Source organism: Emys orbicularis, chromosome 3, assembly GCF_028017835.1.
Source record: "Emys orbicularis isolate rEmyOrb1 chromosome 3, rEmyOrb1.hap1, whole genome shotgun sequence".
NCBI classification, from domain to species: domain Eukaryota; kingdom Metazoa; phylum Chordata; order Testudines; family Emydidae; genus Emys; species Emys orbicularis.
This window is the reverse complement of record NC_088685.1, coordinates 145,286,710-145,304,626: the sequence shown is the minus strand read 5'-3', so window position 1 is coordinate 145,304,626 and position 17,917 is coordinate 145,286,710. Positions and strand designations below refer to the sequence as shown.

The 17,917-nt window shown below is 42.9% G+C and overlaps 1 protein-coding gene across 1 annotated transcript in view; it reads left to right on the top strand.

Annotated features, from left to right (window-relative positions):
- The window catches only part of AHCTF1 (AT-hook containing transcription factor 1), a 91,137-nt gene that overhangs the window by 55,009 nt on the left and 18,211 nt on the right, over positions 1-17,917 (top strand). The window contains exons 20-29 of the mRNA XM_065400919.1: positions 71-217; positions 1,254-1,441; positions 1,652-1,796; positions 1,877-2,008; positions 3,043-3,190; positions 3,285-3,435; positions 4,128-4,235; positions 9,704-9,899; positions 10,771-10,974; positions 12,843-13,278. Coding sequence (XP_065256991.1) covers positions 71-217; positions 1,254-1,441; positions 1,652-1,796; positions 1,877-2,008; positions 3,043-3,190; positions 3,285-3,435; positions 4,128-4,235; positions 9,704-9,899; positions 10,771-10,974; positions 12,843-13,278 — 1,855 coding nt within the window. The remainder of the gene's footprint in view (positions 1-70; positions 218-1,253; positions 1,442-1,651; positions 1,797-1,876; positions 2,009-3,042; positions 3,191-3,284; positions 3,436-4,127; positions 4,236-9,703; positions 9,900-10,770; positions 10,975-12,842; positions 13,279-17,917) is intronic.

Sequence of the window (17,917 nt, the reverse complement as noted above, 5' to 3'; positions counted from 1 at the left end):
TTCCCTAAATATATGTAAGAAACTTTCCTTCTTGAAAAGTTATTAGCCTTAATCAAGTACTTACTGTCAGACAATTTATTTGCTGCTAGATATCATGCATTCCTTTCCAAACAAAACAGAGACTTCATTTGATTCTTTCCCAACTGCCTTTGCTATCCCTTGGGGTCTGGTTAGACTTGTTCAAGGTTTTTGGCTTTTGGATCACAATGACTATGAGGTAAATAGTTTACTTAAGACATATATAAAGATGCAACCTTATGGTCTCAAGATGAACTTTGGGCATCTAATCACTAGTCAAGGGAGATAAAGGGCTAGAACTTTTAGTGTTTAAATATTGTTAATGCATAAATTAAATGGAAACAGAAAGCAACAATAAATTATACTCTGAAGTCTGATTATATTCAAATTTAGTTTAAAATGGAATAGAACCCAGTTGTAGTCAACTTTATTTACACATATTTGAATTTTCCTAGCTACCTGATTCATCAAAACATTGAGCAAATTTCCAAAGATGGTTTTATGCAGATTTAAATGTTTAAAATATAGCTGAGGACTCTGCACCAAGAAATGAGGCAAAACTCTGTAAAAGTGACTTTTAAACCCAATGCAGATTTAAATTGTGTATGTTTTTAATACTTTAATTCCTTACCTGTGATGATATAGCTAATATAGTATGCTTTTCAAGTTTGGTAGAATAATTTTCATAGCAACTGCTAAGAAGTTAAAAGAGCAAATTTCCAAATCTATCCTCAATGAGTAGTTTTAAAAGGACATTCTCACTGCTGTCTCCAGAGACGGAGAGACCAAATTGTCAAGAATTAAACAAAGTGCAACCCAAGAAACAATCAACTAAAAGCCAAAACAGAAGTAGTGAAATGACTAGTGAATAAAGTGCTTAGTACTATCAGTGAAATTTTGATAATTTCATTTGGTTGCAATCATATGTGCATAAAATTGTGGGTGGTGTCACTAGCAGTTTAGATGACATACAGGGTTTTTCTTAACCGGGGATCTTATGAGTTGCTCATTTGAAACTGAAATCATATTATGTGGTTAACTGAATCTGTCTTCTGTCCAATTACTTTATTAAATTAGATTGAAGGGCAAATATATGTTTCAAGTGTAAACATACACTACTTCTAATGTAAATGCACCTGAAAGATGTTTATTTTCACTTGGGAAGTTTGACTTTTTTTGTTGGAAGGGGTGAGTGTGTTGGTAGTTTTAATAACTTTCATTTCTAACTTCTTCAGAGTTCATTGGCCCTTTTATTTCATCCCGCTACAATCAAAACAATGTCATGGCAACATATGAAAATTATTCAAGCCTTGATGTGCCAAGGAGAGCACAGACGAGCCCTCAGATACATACAGATGATGAAGCCAACAATGTCAAGTAGCAGTGAAGTTGCACTTCACCTCACTGTTTTATTGTATAATAGGTAACGAAATAGAAAATATATCCTGATTAATCTGTGTTATTATGAAAACTATAACAAAAAAAATAGAGAACAGATTTTGGCTTTCATTGTGTATTTTATTCAATCTTTTAGTGTTTAGTTCTTTTTTAACACAAGTTGTGCATCTCTTGCTTCAGTAAAATTGTTGGTCAAAGTGTTAATCCTCCTCTGCATTTCAAAAATTAATTTCAGGTGTATGGTGGAGGCTTGGAGTCTACTGCAGCAGCACTCCACCAGGTTAAATGTAGAAGAGTTGTTAAAACACATGTATGAAGTCTGTCAAGAGATGGGACTAATGGAAGATTTGTTGAAATTACCATTCACAGATACTGAACAAGTAAGCATGGGCAAGAATGAAGTCTTAATCATTTGTTTGGAAAAAGGAGGCAGAACTCTAAACAGTTTTGTTTCTCTTAGGAATGTTTAGAGAAGTTCTTGCAAACCAGTGCTGGTATCCAGAATCATGAGTTCCTTTTAGTCCACCATCTACAGCGTGCCAATTACATCCCTGCATTACAGTTGAATCAGTCACTGAAAGTTAATCTCATGGTAAGCATCAAATTCTGCTAGGGTGAGGTAAATGTATTATGTATCATTTCACTGAATGTTAATTGGTAGCATGCTGTAAAAATACTTAGTGCATGCACTTTTAATATATATTGTATGTTTTCAAATGTTGTTTTATACCATTCTTTTAAATATTTAGAATAAATTGCCCAACATGAAATTACAGCAAAATTTAACACTTAAAGTACTTTTCAGACACAAACAAATTCAGAAAGTAGTTTTAGATAAAATTAAATGTTACAAAACAAACACATTCTGCATTTGCAGTAATCTGTTAAATTGAATTCTAAGGGATAGATTTGACTGGGTTTTATATATGCACGCAAATGAAAAATTTCAGTAGATCTCAGTGCTACAAAGGTGTCCAAACTACATAGTTCTGCCATTAGGCTTCTGCACACAGTATCTTGGAGTCTTTTCTGTCGGGAAAGTTATCTGATCCCTGCTTCTGCCAAACTTGTTACATATTTTAACCCTTATCTGTACCCAGTATGGGAGGCTTATTGAGGAGATTGATGGCTAGTGTTCCCTTTTCTGATTGGCCAGTCCAGAACAAACTGCCTCCTATGGAAAGCAACATGCATTTGCATTGTAACTCTGATTTGTATTAGGTTTAAAAAAATAAAATATTCATTAGCTTAAACTGTAATTCTCAAACTGCTTAGCCAACATGTATGACTAAGAAATGCGAGTTTTTGTGTGTATATTAAAATGCACACAAACATGCCAGGTAACGTGTACGTAATGTGCCTTTTGCTTCACTGAAAGTTACACCACTTTCCACGCATTATGAGCAATTGTCGCACACATTGAAGTAAAAAAAAAAAAATATATATATATATAGTCTGGATTGAAGGGTGGAATTTGATCCTCTGTGTGTCTAATATGTATAAAAATCATACACAAACTTAAACATCCTCAGAATTTCTTAAGATGTTGCAAATATGTCAATTAATTGTATTTAACAAACATTTGTTCATAATTAGCTGATGTGCTTTTAATTGGTTGTTCATTAGAATGATCGTGATCCTCGTTTAAGAGAGAGATCAGTTGCCAGAAATTCTATATTAGACCAGTATGGAAAGATCCTTCCTAGAGTGCAAAGGAAGCTGGCTGTAGAGAGGGCCAAGCCTTACCACTTATCTTCTTCAATTCTGCGAGAAGGTGAGTTTTGCTTAAGAATCCATGAATGATTAATTTCTCTTGGTTAGTGTTCAGAGATTTGATTTTTTTTTTTTTCTTCCCCTTTCATTTTTAGTTTCAAGACCCAAGCCATTGTCAACTGTGGCAAAACAAACTACTGCAGGGAACGTGCTTACAAGAGCAACTTTCATTAATAATGTCCTATCTAAAATTGGAGAGGTCTGGGTGGGAAATGAACAGAAAAGTGATTTCTCACAATATGATAGGTAAGAACTCCTATGTTACCGTATGAAATTGCTGTTCAAACTACTAGGACACAAAGAAAAGGGACAATGTAGTGCGAGAAATGGCTACTTCATTACAAGACAGATTCAAGTTATGGAAATTAATGGTGTCCGAGTTGTCTTCTTAGGAACTTGTGATACATGCACTGGCAAATTCTTGTATTGATAACTGTTTTGGAGTCCATTAACCCTCACTTCTTCTAGACAAAGGTGAAAATGACAGTTTTGGGGATTTAAGGTTGTGGGAAGTGTAGGCTGTTAATTTTGCATATCTGACTTCTGGCTTTCTTTCTAAATCCTCATCCTCAAACGTAGTTGTTTATTTGTTATTATGTTAAAAGAAACTTAAGTTTGCAGAGTCAAGCACTCAAATGTTAGGAAATGCCAGTTTTAAGGTTCCCTGTGAATCTTAATTCAGCTCCCTTGTGCATCTGCATTGTTGTTCTTTAATTACATGATCAAATACTATTTTTTTCAAAGGACATGTGCCTCATTTCAGCCCAAATAGTTAGTTTGGGTATATTATAAGCAATTGGAAAGTGGGGTCTTATAATCAGAAGTGTCGGGCAACTTTAACTAGAGGCAACCAGCTCCAGCTATAATAATCTTTAATCCAAATACCCACTCATAGAAACTACAAGTAGTAGTCAATTACAGTCTTCTTTCATTTGCAGTCCTAGAACTGAAGAACCACCACCTATGACACTGCCTTTCCCTGATACAGAAATACCTGATCCATTTGTTGGCACTCCAGTTACAAAGTCTTCACATAAAAGTTCCAGGTATAGTACATCTTCAGACTAAGTATTTAGAGTGGGTTTGGGGTATGCTGAATTGTTGAGCAGTTTCCATTCTCAGTGTAAGTACCTTCAGTTTTACCTAGGTGCTTTCTTGTAAGGAAGTGGTTAATGGAAGGCTTGCCACGCAGTAATGTCCCATGTAGACAAGCCCTTAGTTTAAGTTGTCTTCATAACTATTCTATTCCCTGGTTTTTAGCCTTTTCTACTCATAAAATTTCTCATTTTTGTTATTTAGTTCTGTAATCTCTGGAAAAAAACTTTAAATGTTTAAACCTGTGGGTTAAAATCTGCTCTGACACAGTGGTATAAATTTGACGTGATTCTCAGTCAATAGCTTTGTACTGTATTTATGCCAGTATTAATGGGAAGAGAATTTGCCCTCTATATTTACAAAATACTATGGATACATTAGTGGCAGGGGTAGTCTTTGTACATAAACATTAAATTGTTAATATGATTCACAAACTTTATCAGTCTTTCCACAGTGGTCATGATTTTAAAAATGAATACAAAATGCAAAGGAACACTAAAATGACACTTTTTTAATAAAAATGTAGAAAAGACAAAATTTATTTTTGAATTCTCAAGTAACTAGAATAAATATTTTTCATGTAGTACTAGGTTGTAATCTCAGTAGCTCAGTGTCAATACTGTAAATTGGAATAGATCCAACCTCATCTGACTGCCAAGGAGCATCCTTTTCTCTGATTGTTCAGTTCATACCTTTATTTCCTCTTGCTCAGAACAGAATAATATCTCTCTTTAATTTGTTTAGAGGCAGATTTGTCAGTCAGTTCTTCGAGATGCACTCAAATGTAACGCATTGACGTATTCTTCAGATTGCCACATATGGGAAGAAGAGGACAGAGATTGGAGAAAGGGGGGTTGGTAGAGGGGAGAGGAATGGGTAAAGATAAAGGGTGGGGCCAGAGTGGAGTTTGTCATGGATGTGAAGAGGATGCAGATGAAGGAACCGGGCTTGTGAGAGTAGGAAGAGGAATAAGAGGATGAAAGGAGATAGAGAATGGAAGGTTTGGAGGGAAGGGGAGTAAAAGGAGAGCCTCAGTTCAGAGAAAGGATTGTCTTGTGCTTAAGGCTAGACTGGCATTCACTCTCTGTGCTTCAGTTCCCATTTGTAAAATGGGGATAATATTTCTCTTGTCTTCAGTTTAGATTGTAATCTCTTTGGTGCAGAGACTGACTGCCTTTGCACAGTGGAGAGTCAATCTCAGTGGAGTCGAGTCTTCTAGGTGCTAATGTAATGCAAACAATTAACAGTAATATAGGAGAAACTTTGAGAATGTTTTAGACAGGTGGTTATAGGATGTTGGGTAATGTGCCCAGATAAAAGTTGGGCAGTACAACTGCTGTAGCTAGATGTAACCTTACCTGTTACCTTTTTAAAAAAAAAACGTGTTTTCTAATCAGCCTGTTTAACGAATGTTCTGGACTTGTAATTCACGTGAGTGGATACCTAATACGACATTGTTGCCTTTGGAGAAGTGGAATTTCCTCCTACAAACACTTTTCTCAGGAGGGATCATTTAATACATTCCCACACAGCTGCCTGCGAAAGTTGTGAGATTTTTTTTCTCTCTAATTTATAAAGAAACAAAATGGCAATGGAGGCAGTATCTAGTTAGGCCTCATTGGTGTGTAGTTGCATGGGGCGCATTATTAAGGCAGCTGTAATAATTCAGAATGTAGAGTTGAAAATATTCTAATCAGGTCACATCTTGTAAACTGTCAGATCAGCTTATAGGAAAGCAACTTAATTTTCTGTTTTCACATTTTAAATTTAAAATAAGAACATAGAACAGCCGTACTGGGCCAGACCAAAGGTCCATTTAGCCCAGTATCCTGTCTTCCGACAGTGGCCAAAGCCAGGTGCCAGAGGGAATGAACAGAACAGGCAATCAAGTGATCCATCCCCTGTCCCAGCTTTCTGGCAAACAGAGGCTAGGGACACCATCCCTGCCCATCCTGGGTAATAGCCATTGCTGAACCCTATCCTCCATAAATTTATCTAGTTCAGGGGTCTCAAACAAGCGGCCCGTGGGGTTCTTTTGTGCAGCCCGCCAAGCTCCCCGCGCACCCCGCACCTCTCCCTGAAGCGGCTGAACTACTGTATGTCCCTGCAGCCCCGGGCAGGGGGGTGGGAGGCGAGTAGAGGGATCCGTGCTCTTGCAGCTCCCATTGGCCGGGAACTGGGAACCGCGGCCAATGGGAGCTTTGGGGGAGGTACCTGGAGGAGCAGCAGGAGCAGCACATGGTGCCGTCCTCCCCCCCCCGGACTCCGGCTGCTTCCTGGAGCAGAGCGGGGACAGGGCAGGCAGGCAGGGAGCCTGCCCTGGCCGCGGTGCACGGCGCTGCCACCCTGGATCCGCTCTAGGTAAGCGGCGCCGGGCCAGAGCCCGTACCCCGCACCCCTTCTGCACCCCAACCCCTGCCCAGAGCCCCCTGCCGCATCCCGCACTCCTGCACCCCAACCCCCTGCCCGGAGCCCCCTGCCACATCCTGCACCCCAACCCCCTGCTGCACCCCTCACCCCTCCTGCACCCAAACTCTCTGCCCTGTGCCCCCTGCCACACCTCTCCTGCACCCCCTGGGGGCAGGGAGGGGGCAGAGTTGGGGAGAGGACTTCAGGGAAGGGGTTGGAATGGGGGCAGGGAAGGGGCGAGAAGAGGCGGGGCAGGGGCGAGGCCTCATGGAAGGGGTGGGGGTGGGGCCAGGGGCAGCAAATGGGGGGTGTCAGTGATGCGGCCCTCGGGCCAATGCACTAGTCCTCATGCGGCCCTCGAGGTCATCTGAGTTTGAGACCCCTTTTTTGAACCCTGTTATAGTCTTGGCCGTCACAACATCCTCTGACAAGGAGTTCCACAGGTTGACTGTGTGTTGTGTGAAGAAGAAAAAAAAACTTCCTTTTGTTTGTTTTATACCTGCTGCCTATTAATTTCATTTGGTGATCCCTATCTCTTGTGTTATGAGAAGGAGTAAACAACACTTCCGTATTTACTTTCTCCACACCAGTCATGATTTTATAGACCTCTATCAAATCCCCCCTTAGTCGTCTCTTTTCCAGGATGAAAAGTCCCAGTCTTATTATCCTCATGCGGAAGCTGTTCTATATCCCTAATAATTTTTGTTGCCCTTTTCTGAACCTTTTCCAATTCCAATATATCTTTTTTGAGATGGGGCGACCACATATGCACTCATTATTCAAGGTGTGGGCGTACCGTGGATTTATATAAAGGCAACATGATATTTTCTGTCTTATTATCTATCCCTTTATTAATGATTCGCAACATTGTTTGCTTTTTTGACTACCGCTGCACATTGAGCGGATGTTTTCAGAGAGCTATCCATAATGACTCCAAGGTCTCTTTCTTGAGTGGTATCAGCTAATTTAGAACCCATTATTTTATATGTATGGTTGGGGTTATGTTTTTCAATGTGCATTACTTTGCATTTATCCACATTGAATTTCATCTGCTATTTTGTTGCCCAGTCGCCAAGTTTTGTGAGATCCTTTGGTAGCTCTTCGCAGTCTGCTTTGAACTTAACTATCTTGAGTAGTTTTGTATCATCTGCAAATTTTGCCACCTCACTGTTTATTCCTTTTTCCAGATCATTTATGAATATGTTGAATAGAACTGGTCCCAGTACAGACCCCTGCGGGAGACCACTGTTTACCTCTCTCCATTCTGAAAACTGACCATTTATTCCTACCCTTTGTTTCCTATCTTTTAACCAGTTACCAATCTATGAGAGAACCTTTCCTCATATCCCATGACAGCTTACTTTGCTTAAGAGCCTTTGGTGAGGGACCTTGTCAAAGGCTTTCTGAAAATCTAAGTACACTGTATCCACTGGATCCCCCTTGTCCATATGCTTGTTGATCTCCCTCAAAGAATTCTAGTAGATTGGTGAGGCATGATTTCCCTTTACAAAAACCATGTTGACTCTTCAACAAATTATGTTCATCTATGTGTCTGACAATTTTGTTCTTTACTATAGTTTCAACCAGTTTGCCTTGAAGTCAGGCTTACCGGCCTGTAGACCCTCTGGAGCCCTTTTTAAAAATTGGTGTCACATTAGCTATCCTCCAGTCATTTTGGTGCAGAAGCTGATTTAAATGATAGGTTACAAACCACAGCTAGTTCTGCACTTTCACATTTGAGTTCCTTCAGAAGTCTTGTGTGAATACCATCTGGTCCTGATGACTTATTACTGTTTAGTTTATTAATTTGTTCCAAACCCTCCTCTAATGACACCTCAATCTGGGACAATTCCTCTGATTTGTCACCTAAAAAAAATGGCTCAGATTTGGGAATCTCCCTCACATCCTCAACTGTGAAGACCGATGCAAAGAATTCATTTAGTTTCTCCACAATGGCTTTATCGTCCTTGAGTGCTCCTTTAGCATCTCGATGCTCCAGTGGCCCAACTGGTTGTTTAGCAGGCTTCCTGCTTCTGATGTACTTAAAAAAAAAAAATCTTGCTATTACTTTTTGAGTCTTTGGCTAACTGTTCTTCAAATTTTTTTTTGACCTTCCTAATTGTATTTTTACACTTCACTTGCCAGAGTTTATGCTCCTTTCTATTTCCTCACTAGGATTTAACTTCCACTTTTTAAAGGATGCCTTTTTGTCCATGGTGTCACTTTTTTGGTTCTCTTACTATTTTTTTAAATTTGGGGTATACATTTTAAGTTGAGCCTCTATTATGGTGTCTTTAAAAAGTTTTGGTGCAGCTTGCAGGGATTTCACTTTTGGCAGTGTACCTTTTTAATTTCTGTTTAACTAACTTCCTCATTGTTGTGTAGTCTCCTTTTCTGAAATTAAATGCTACAGTGTTGGGCTGCTGTAGTGTTTTCCCCGCCACAAGTATGTTAAATTTAATTATATTATGGTCACTATTACCAAGCGGTCCAGCTATATTCACCTCTTGGACCAGATCCTATGCTCCACTTAAGACGAAATCAAGAATTGCCTCTCCTCTTGTGGGTTCTCGGACTAGCTGCTCCAAGAAGCAGTCATTTAAGGTGTTAAGAAACTTTATCTCTGCATCCCGTCCTGAGGTGACATGTACCCAGTCAATATGGGGATAGTTGAAATCTCCCATTATTACTGAGTTTTTTATTTTTATAGCATCTCTAATCTCCCTGATCATTTCACAATCACTATCACCATCCTGTTCAGCTGGTCGATAATATGAAGCATGAAATTACTATACATAGAGATTCTATGGTACTGTTTGGTTCTTTTAAGATTTTTCTTTCATTTGATTCTACACTTTCTTTCACATATAGTGCCACTCTCCAACCAGCACGACCTGTTCTGTCCTTCCGATATATTTGGTACCCTGGTATTACTGTGTCCCATACATCATCATTTCACCAAGTTTCTGTGATGCCTATTATATCAATATCCTCATTTAAATCTTGGCAGATTGCTGGATTTGGTGGTTCGTCCTGTTCCTCTGTGTTCTCCCTCATTTGAGAATAATTGGCAGACACCATGTAGAGCTTCTACTTCATGTACTATATCCAGCCCGTTACAGTCAAACTCACGGAGCGCCATATTGCACACGAACATTTCAAAAGCATCAGAGTTTAATTTGTTGGAGACTCCTCTTGTGGTTAAGGTATGTAGAATTGCTAAACTTGAAGTATTTTTAAATATCTTTTATGGAACAAACCACCCCACAATCTACAATGCCAGGCATGTAGGTTTTCAATTGTTGGATCTCCCATATATGCATTTTATTTGTATGTGCCTAATTCCATTAGAAGCAATATGTGGATAACAGATTTAAGGAGAGGAGTATTACAAAATGATAAAATTATCTATTAACAGTTTATACTTTACCAAATAGCTTTATAAAACAAATTTATTTTTATTGAAGTGCAGGCAAGAGTGCTGAAATGGGGAACGCCCACATGTCCAAATACTACTTAGGCCAGTTATGGAATAACTAGCCTCAAGGGGAAGTTTATTTTAGCCCCTAGTAATTAGTTTGACTTAAACTCCTAAGCATGATGGCTTATATCCCTTATATTTTCTTCTCCCGTCTACTGTAACTGTAGATGTTTTTATGTGTATAAATGTCAGTCTGTTTGTGAACTTCATTAACCTCATGGCCTCAACAATATCTTATGACAGTAAGTGCCATTGTTTTATTATTCATACATACTTCTGTTTTGTTTACAGTTTGCTGCCATATTTGAATCTCTCTTTGCTGAATAATGAAAGTATGAAGGAACTTTTCATTTAGCTACTTGGTGCCATTCTTTTTGTACTTCTTTGTCATGACCATACCTGTCTTTGTTCTGAATTACATACTCAGTCTTAAAAACCTCTTCATACAGATTACTTTCCATATGTTTAATTTTCATGACCCATCTTTCAATGCCCAGTTTGCGCAGCTACTGCAGCAGTGATGTTCCATGGAATGGACACTTTGCATGTAGTCTTCAGTTCAAAGATCAAATTAATATGTTTGTTCCTTTACATAGAGAGCTAAAGCTTTGGCCACATCTTCTGCTGCTTCTGGTTTCCCTGGGATTACTCTGCAGTCTATTTTGAGATCCAGTCTTCGCACCACATCCTTAGCAACTCCTTCTGCATCTCCAGGAAGATCAATTACTCCTCCTCTTCAGGCAAAAGAATCCAGAATTTCATTCAGGGAAGAGAACCCAACTTCCAAATGGACAGCTGGGGTAAGTTGGACCACAGTTGGTGAAAGGGAAGTGATGGTGGAGAGTTTTAAAGCTTTGTAGATTGCAACTTGGTTTATGTTTTTAAAGCTTGCAGTACGTCACTGTAGATTGTTCAGTGTATGTTACGTGTGTATAATGGCAAGTCAAAGGATAAGCAAAAATTAACTCAGAAATGAAAAACTATTGTAATGGTAATAGAATTTATGCAAACGGAGATACAAGTATCCATAATGAAATAGCACAATGACCTTAACAGTCCTATCACAAGTCTTTGAACAAGAAATACAAGGTGCTCTTCCATGTAAATTCTTTCAGGAAATTGCAATCTATGTACCACTGAAAATATTTCAATAGTATAGGAAGAAAAAGGTTATACAACCATTGGCCAGCTGTTATCATATCCCATGTAGGAAGCCCAAATTTCAGGAGACCATTAAAACGAGGATAGAACTACTAATTACAAGAAAGGCCACCTCAAAGGGCCTGATCTGTGAATGGTGTGTAACATATTGTTACTGATGGATCTAGAAGAGAAGATGGGGGAAAATGGGGAAAGGATCTAAAAGCAGATCTGACTTTGAAACAAGTGTCTGGAGGAAGGCCAAAACCTCATTTATTTGTGTAACTATTAAGGAAAATTATTACAGAATGCTTTATCAATGGTATCTCATTCTATTTAAGCTAAAGAAAATATAAACAAGAGAGTCATAAATTCTGGAGAGGATGTGAAGAAATAGGGACCTTTCTGCATATGTGGTGGAATGACCTGAGATGATATTTTGGAGAAAAATAATAAATAGAACTTTCAGGATAACCAAAATTATGCTACCAACCCACAGAACCCATACTGTCTCTATTAAGTTACTATCCAAAGGAGGTTATTGATTTGAGGAAGGATCCACTGATGATACAATTCCTGCTAGCAGCCAGATGAACACAATTGTTGCTAACAGCCAAATGTGCAGTAGTGGCATGGAGAATTGAAGTATGGGAAATCATTTTAGTGGAAAAAAGAGACCGTCTGATATCTGTAACCAGTAGGTTTTATAATACACCTCTACCCCGATATATATAGTGCGACCCGATATAACACGAATTCGGATATAATGCGGTAAAGCAGCGCTCCAGGGGGGCGGGGCTGCCCGCTCCGGCGGATCAAAGCAAGTTCGATATAACGCGGTAAGATTTTTTTTTTTTGGCTCCCGAGGACAGCGTTATATTGGGGTAGAGGTGTATATGGCTACCGTTTTTGGAATTTGAACAGAATACACAGATAACAGGTTGACCAAGCACAAATGGTCTTTTAAAGGTAACAAATACAAGTCATGAATAGTATTTAATACTTCTTGAATGGAGAGTTCATGTATGTTAATTTATTTTTAAATCTCAATAGTGGAGTATGGTCACTTTAATCTACTTGTTCCAGACTATAAAACTAATGAACACCGAAACCTTTTTATAATCTATATAAAATGGATATAAATTAAAGTGACATTGTCAGGTAGACTAGGGCCAACCTTAATGTGTAAGGGAAGTTCCCTCTTTTTGAAAACTTGAAAACAGTAGTGGGTTGGAATATGAGAACCAGAAAGAGAGACAATAAACAGAAAATAAACTGACCACAGTTCACTTTAACCCTCCAACCTGACTGAAATCAGTAAGTAAATACTCTAGTGAAAAGTCAATTCAGTTTTTAAACTCTGGTTTTAAAAGCTAAGATGGTATTAGTAACATGGTTAAGAAATAGCTTTAATTGTCAATATCTTGACTATGTCCAAATATCATAAATAAGTTTCATATGTCTTTATTCCTTGGAAAAATTTGGGTTTCCTTAATTACTCTAATTTGTTTTTTTGTTTTAAATAAAGATGCTGGGAGATGATAAAACAAAACACCTTGTAGCTTCATCTGAACATAACCTTGGAGTTCAATTGGAGGACACTTGGTCTAAGGACAGAGATAAAATTTCTCCCTTTACTTTGAGCTGTCCTGAGGAGGATCATGCAGAAATGAATGAGTCCTCAGAATTGATAGCAGGAGATGTCCTGGAGAAAATGGGAGTCAGCAAAGAAACTAGTAATTTTTCTGCCAGGTCAGACCAAACTACCTTGGAATATCATGATGCAAGATCACCAGACGACCTTGAAGATGATGTTATCTTCATAACTTCTAAACCAGCTAATTCTTCCGCTGAAGATGTTGCTATCATACAGGAAGAGATGGAGGAAGAAGGCAGTGAGGTGGTCAAAAGTGAGCCTTTGCAGTTTGAACAACAGACTTCTTCAGAGCTGGAGAAACACACTGGTATGTGTTGTCATGTGGTCACTTAAGTAATCTAATTAAATGACCATTTGAGTGCCTTTTAAAAGGTTAAATGATAATTATAGTGGACAGTAGCTAATATTGATATAGTGTCCACAAGTGTGCAAGACCTCCATAGTTGAAAAGGTCCTTCCACTATAAGCCTCTATTTTGAGGCATCCTTAACTTTCTCATGTGTTGCACTTTGGGCTGACTTTCTTTGTGCTTAGTCCCAACCAAGAGGCAACAATTTCTTATTTTTGAAAGCTGATATTTCTAGTTTGGGTTTACATATGGTTGGGTTTTTTTTGGTTTTTGAGTATGAAAGACTTTTCATCGGCTACATTTATACCCGTTCTTTGATGCTTAGGATTAAATAGCTGCTTCACATATGTCAGAGGCTTAGTCCTCATTGGGAAGGCCTTTGATCTATTTGAAAATGTTGATAAGTTAGACATATTTGAAAACGTTATACTGGGACTGTATAGTAATCTTTTCTGTCTATTGAATTGTAGCCAAGATATGCTATTTCTGGTAGAGGCATGCAAGTGTCCATCTGTGTGTGGCATGGAATCTTAAAATTGCTGTGTTCACACCAGTGGGTTATGCAGTCAAGTATTAATGCACGTAGTGTATTTGAATGGAAAGGTTCTGCAGGGTCTTGGGGGCTGGTTTGTTGTCATAGACACCGGAGTGAGGCACCTCAATGTGAGCAGCAGAAGTTCCCAACTACAGTCTCCACTTATTTACACAAGCAGAGGGGAATAATCCAGGTCCAAATATCTGTAATAAAATAGCTCAGTGACCTTAACGATCCAATAACAATCATTTGTACTTGGACAAGAAATACAAGATGCTTTTCCAAGCATAATCATCACTAGGTAATCTTTACAAGCAACCTTCTTGTTATGTTGGGCTGTGATGGAAAGGGTTCTGTACAATTACAGTATAAGTGTGATATTTTATCACTGGCAGAAGCAGAAGGTAGTCTGTGCTGCTTCTACTTAAACCATTTTGGTCCAGCAGTGTGGTCCTAAATCAGGTCTCTGAGAGTAATAACGACGAGGGAGAAAGCAGGCACCCAGACAAGAAAGAGGCTAAAGAAATGCACAAAATTAAGTATGACAAGACAGAAATGATAGTGGTGTTCAATGGCTTAGCCTGGCAATGCATTAGTTTAAGATCAAGCTTTATCCCTCGCTCAAGTGCCAAAAGCATTTGATTGTGCTTCTCCCCTGATACATTTTGGGGATGCAGGGGAGGAAAAGGATGTCACTCATGTTACTAGCATTACTAGCCTCTGGGGAGACCAAAGTCAAGCCCATCTCAACCAGGGTGATCAACATTATGGCATATTGGAAAGATCTCTGGTAAGAGAATGGAGAAGAAACAAAAATAAAAGATATGGAGATAAATATCCAAAATCCAAAGAAAGGGAAAGAGGTGGATTTAAGCTTCTAATTTTAAGAGCAAAAGATATTGTTTGAAGTTTTCAGTTGCTAATCCAATTTTTCTTTGAGTTTTAATAATCAGCTTCTATATAAATCTTTTCCTACCCCCTAAAATTTCGCCATTCGTTCATTTGTTTCCCTTGAAAGAAAAATAATATGAGGGCAAAGGTAACAAAATATGAAATCAAATTATACAGTAATGGAAAAATACTTCTTCTTCGAGTGCTTGCTCATATCCATTCCAGTCAGGTGTGCGCGCGCCGCGTGCACGATCGTCGGAAAACTTTTACCCTAGCAACACCCGGTGGGTCGGCTGTGGAGCCCCCTGGAGTGGCGCCCTCATGGCGCCGGATATATACCGCAGCCGACCCAGCGCCCCCTCAGTTCCTTCTTACCGCCCCTGACGGTCGTTGGAACTACGGAGCACAGCTTAGCTGGTCTCCACACTCCCTAGCGTCTAGCTTATTTCTGTAGATAGTTTAGATAGTTGTATAGTAGTTAGAGTCTTTAGATAGTTGTTATTTAGCTGGTAGCTGTTATAAATTGTGAGCGGGGGTTAAGGGGGTTGTTCTCCCCCCTTTTTTTCCCCCCGGAGCATACCGGGCTCATGCCCAAGGCTCCTGGCTTTAAGCCGTGCGCGTCCTGCGCGAAGCCGATGCCAACAAGTGACCCGCACGCCTCCTGCTTGAAGTGCCTCGGGGAAGCCCATCACGCAGATAAGTGCCCAATCTGCAAGGCCTTCAAGCCTCGAACGAGGAAGGAGCGGGACTTTCGGCTTCGGCAGCTCCTCATGGAGGCGGCGCTCAGCCCGGATCCTCCCTCGGCGCGCCCGACCCCGGCACCGAGCGCGTCGGTGCGCAGCGCCCCAGCGGCTCCGACCGGCGCCGCGGACAAGTCCTCCCGGCACCGGCAGACTTCGGCACCGCGCCCACCTCAGGGGACTCGGCGCCGATCCCTCTCTCCAGGCCATAAGAAGGCCCGCAAGGCTCAGGACACTGCTGCCCTGAAGACGCCGGCTCCCCCTGTGCCGGGGGTAGAGCCGCGTCCGCCTTTGGACCGCCAAAAGCAGGCGGCCACACCGTCGACTCCGGCACCGAGGCCGTTGAGTCCGGTACGGACTGCTTCCCCACCTAGGCTGGTGGTGGAACCTTGTCTCCCCTCGACTCCGGAGACGTTTAATACCGCGAGGGACCTGATCGCACTCACGGAGCCGGCACCGTCGCAGCTCCCGGCACCGGTGGCTCCGCGCATTGTGCAGTCGAGAGGCAAGCCTGCACTGGTGCGCCCACCGTCTCCAACCGTGGACTCTCGGCACCGCTCCAGGTCTCGGAGCAGGTCCCGACGCCGCTCGGAGTCCCGGCGCCGACTATCACCTCGGCGCCGGTCGTACTCGCGGTCGAGGTCCTCTTCGCGGCGCCGCTCCACATCTCGGCACCGTCGCGACCGCCGGCACCGATCGGACTCGAGGCGCACCTCCCGGTACCGGTATGAGCGCCGATCGAGGGACCGCACTCACGGAGCCGGCACCGTCGCAGCTCCCGGCACCGGTGGCTCCGCGCATTGTGCAGTCGAGAGGCAAGCCTGCACTGGTGCGCCCACCGTCTCCAACCGTGGACTCTCGGCACCGCTCCAGGTCTCGGAGCAGGTCCCGACGCCGCTCGGAGTCCCGGCGCCGACTATCACCTCGGCGCCGGTCGTACTCGCGGTCGAGGTCCTCTTCGCGGCGCCGCTCCACATCTCGGCACCGTCGCGACCGCCGGCACCGATCGGACTCGAGGCGCACCTCCCGGTACCGGTATGAGCGCCGATCGAGGGACCGCTCCCGGCACCGGGTGTCGTCGCGATCGTCGTCCCGCTCCAGATCCGGATCGCGGCACCGGCGGGGCTACCGGCACCGATCCCGATCCAGGCACCATTCTCCGGCACGCTGGGACAGATCGTCCTACGACCGGCACCGACCGGCACCGCACCAGCCGGGGACGGATGCTTCGCGTTCGGCACCGCCATGGCCGTCAAGATCCGCGTCCCACTCCTCTGAAGGGGCCTCTAGATCGGCCTACCCTCCACAGGGACAGGCGGCTTCGGCGGACTTCGGGCACTCGCAGGACATGGCAGAGGACCCTACGCAGGGACCTGCTCACTGGTCCTTTTGGACCCCATGGGCCTATCACCAAGCCCAAGGGGCCCCACCGTCTGCCTCCCGCTCGGCACGCTCTGAGCCCAGAGCCCCGGAGGCCACCATCTCCCGCCCCCCGCCAGGGGGCATGGAGGCTCCAGTGCCCACGCCGGCGCAGGCCATAGACACTGGGACGAGCGAGGCCCAGCTCCAGGAGCACCTGGAGCAAGACTTGCCTTTGGACCCCTTGCCACCGGGCGTATCCTCCTCCTCCTCGCCTGATGAGGCGGTAGCGGGGACATCCGCCATGGGTCCGCCCCCCATAGACCTCCGGGCCCACCAGGACCTGTTGCGCCGGGTGGCGCGCAATATGGACCTTCAGATGGAGGAGATCGTGGAGGTTCACGACCCGATCGTGAACATCCTTTCAGCGGACACCCCATCCAGGGTCGCGTTACCGCTGATTCGCTCCATTCAGACCAATGCCACCTCCATCTGGCAAACCCCGGCCTCTATTCCCCCCACGGCCAAGGGCGTGGAGAGGAAGTACTTTGTACCCTCCAAGGACCATGAGTACTTGTACACTCACCCTCAACCGTGCTCGCTGGTGGTCTCATCAGTAAATGCACGGGAGCGCCATGGTCAGCAGGCGGCAGCGCCGAAATCGAAGGACGCTAAGCGCTTCGATTTGTTCGGGCGCAAGGTCTATTCCGCGGGGGGGCTTCAGCTTAGGGCGGCCAACCAGCAGGCGCTCCTAAGCCGATATAGTTTTAACACCTGGTCCTCCATGGAGAAGTTCAAGGAACTGGTTCCCCAGGAATCTAGGGAAGAGTTCGGAACTTTGGTAGAGGAGGGTAAGCGGGTGGCACGCACCTCCCTACAGACCTCACTGGATATAGCCGACTCGGCCGCTAGGACCCTAGCGTCGGGTATAGCTATGAGGCGAACCTCCTGGCTCCAGGTGTCGGGCCTGCCACCTGAACTGCAGCAGACCCTCCAGGACTTGCCCTTTGAGGGTCAGGGCCTGTTTTCGGAAAAGACAGACTCGAGGCTCCAAAACCTTAAGGACTCTCGA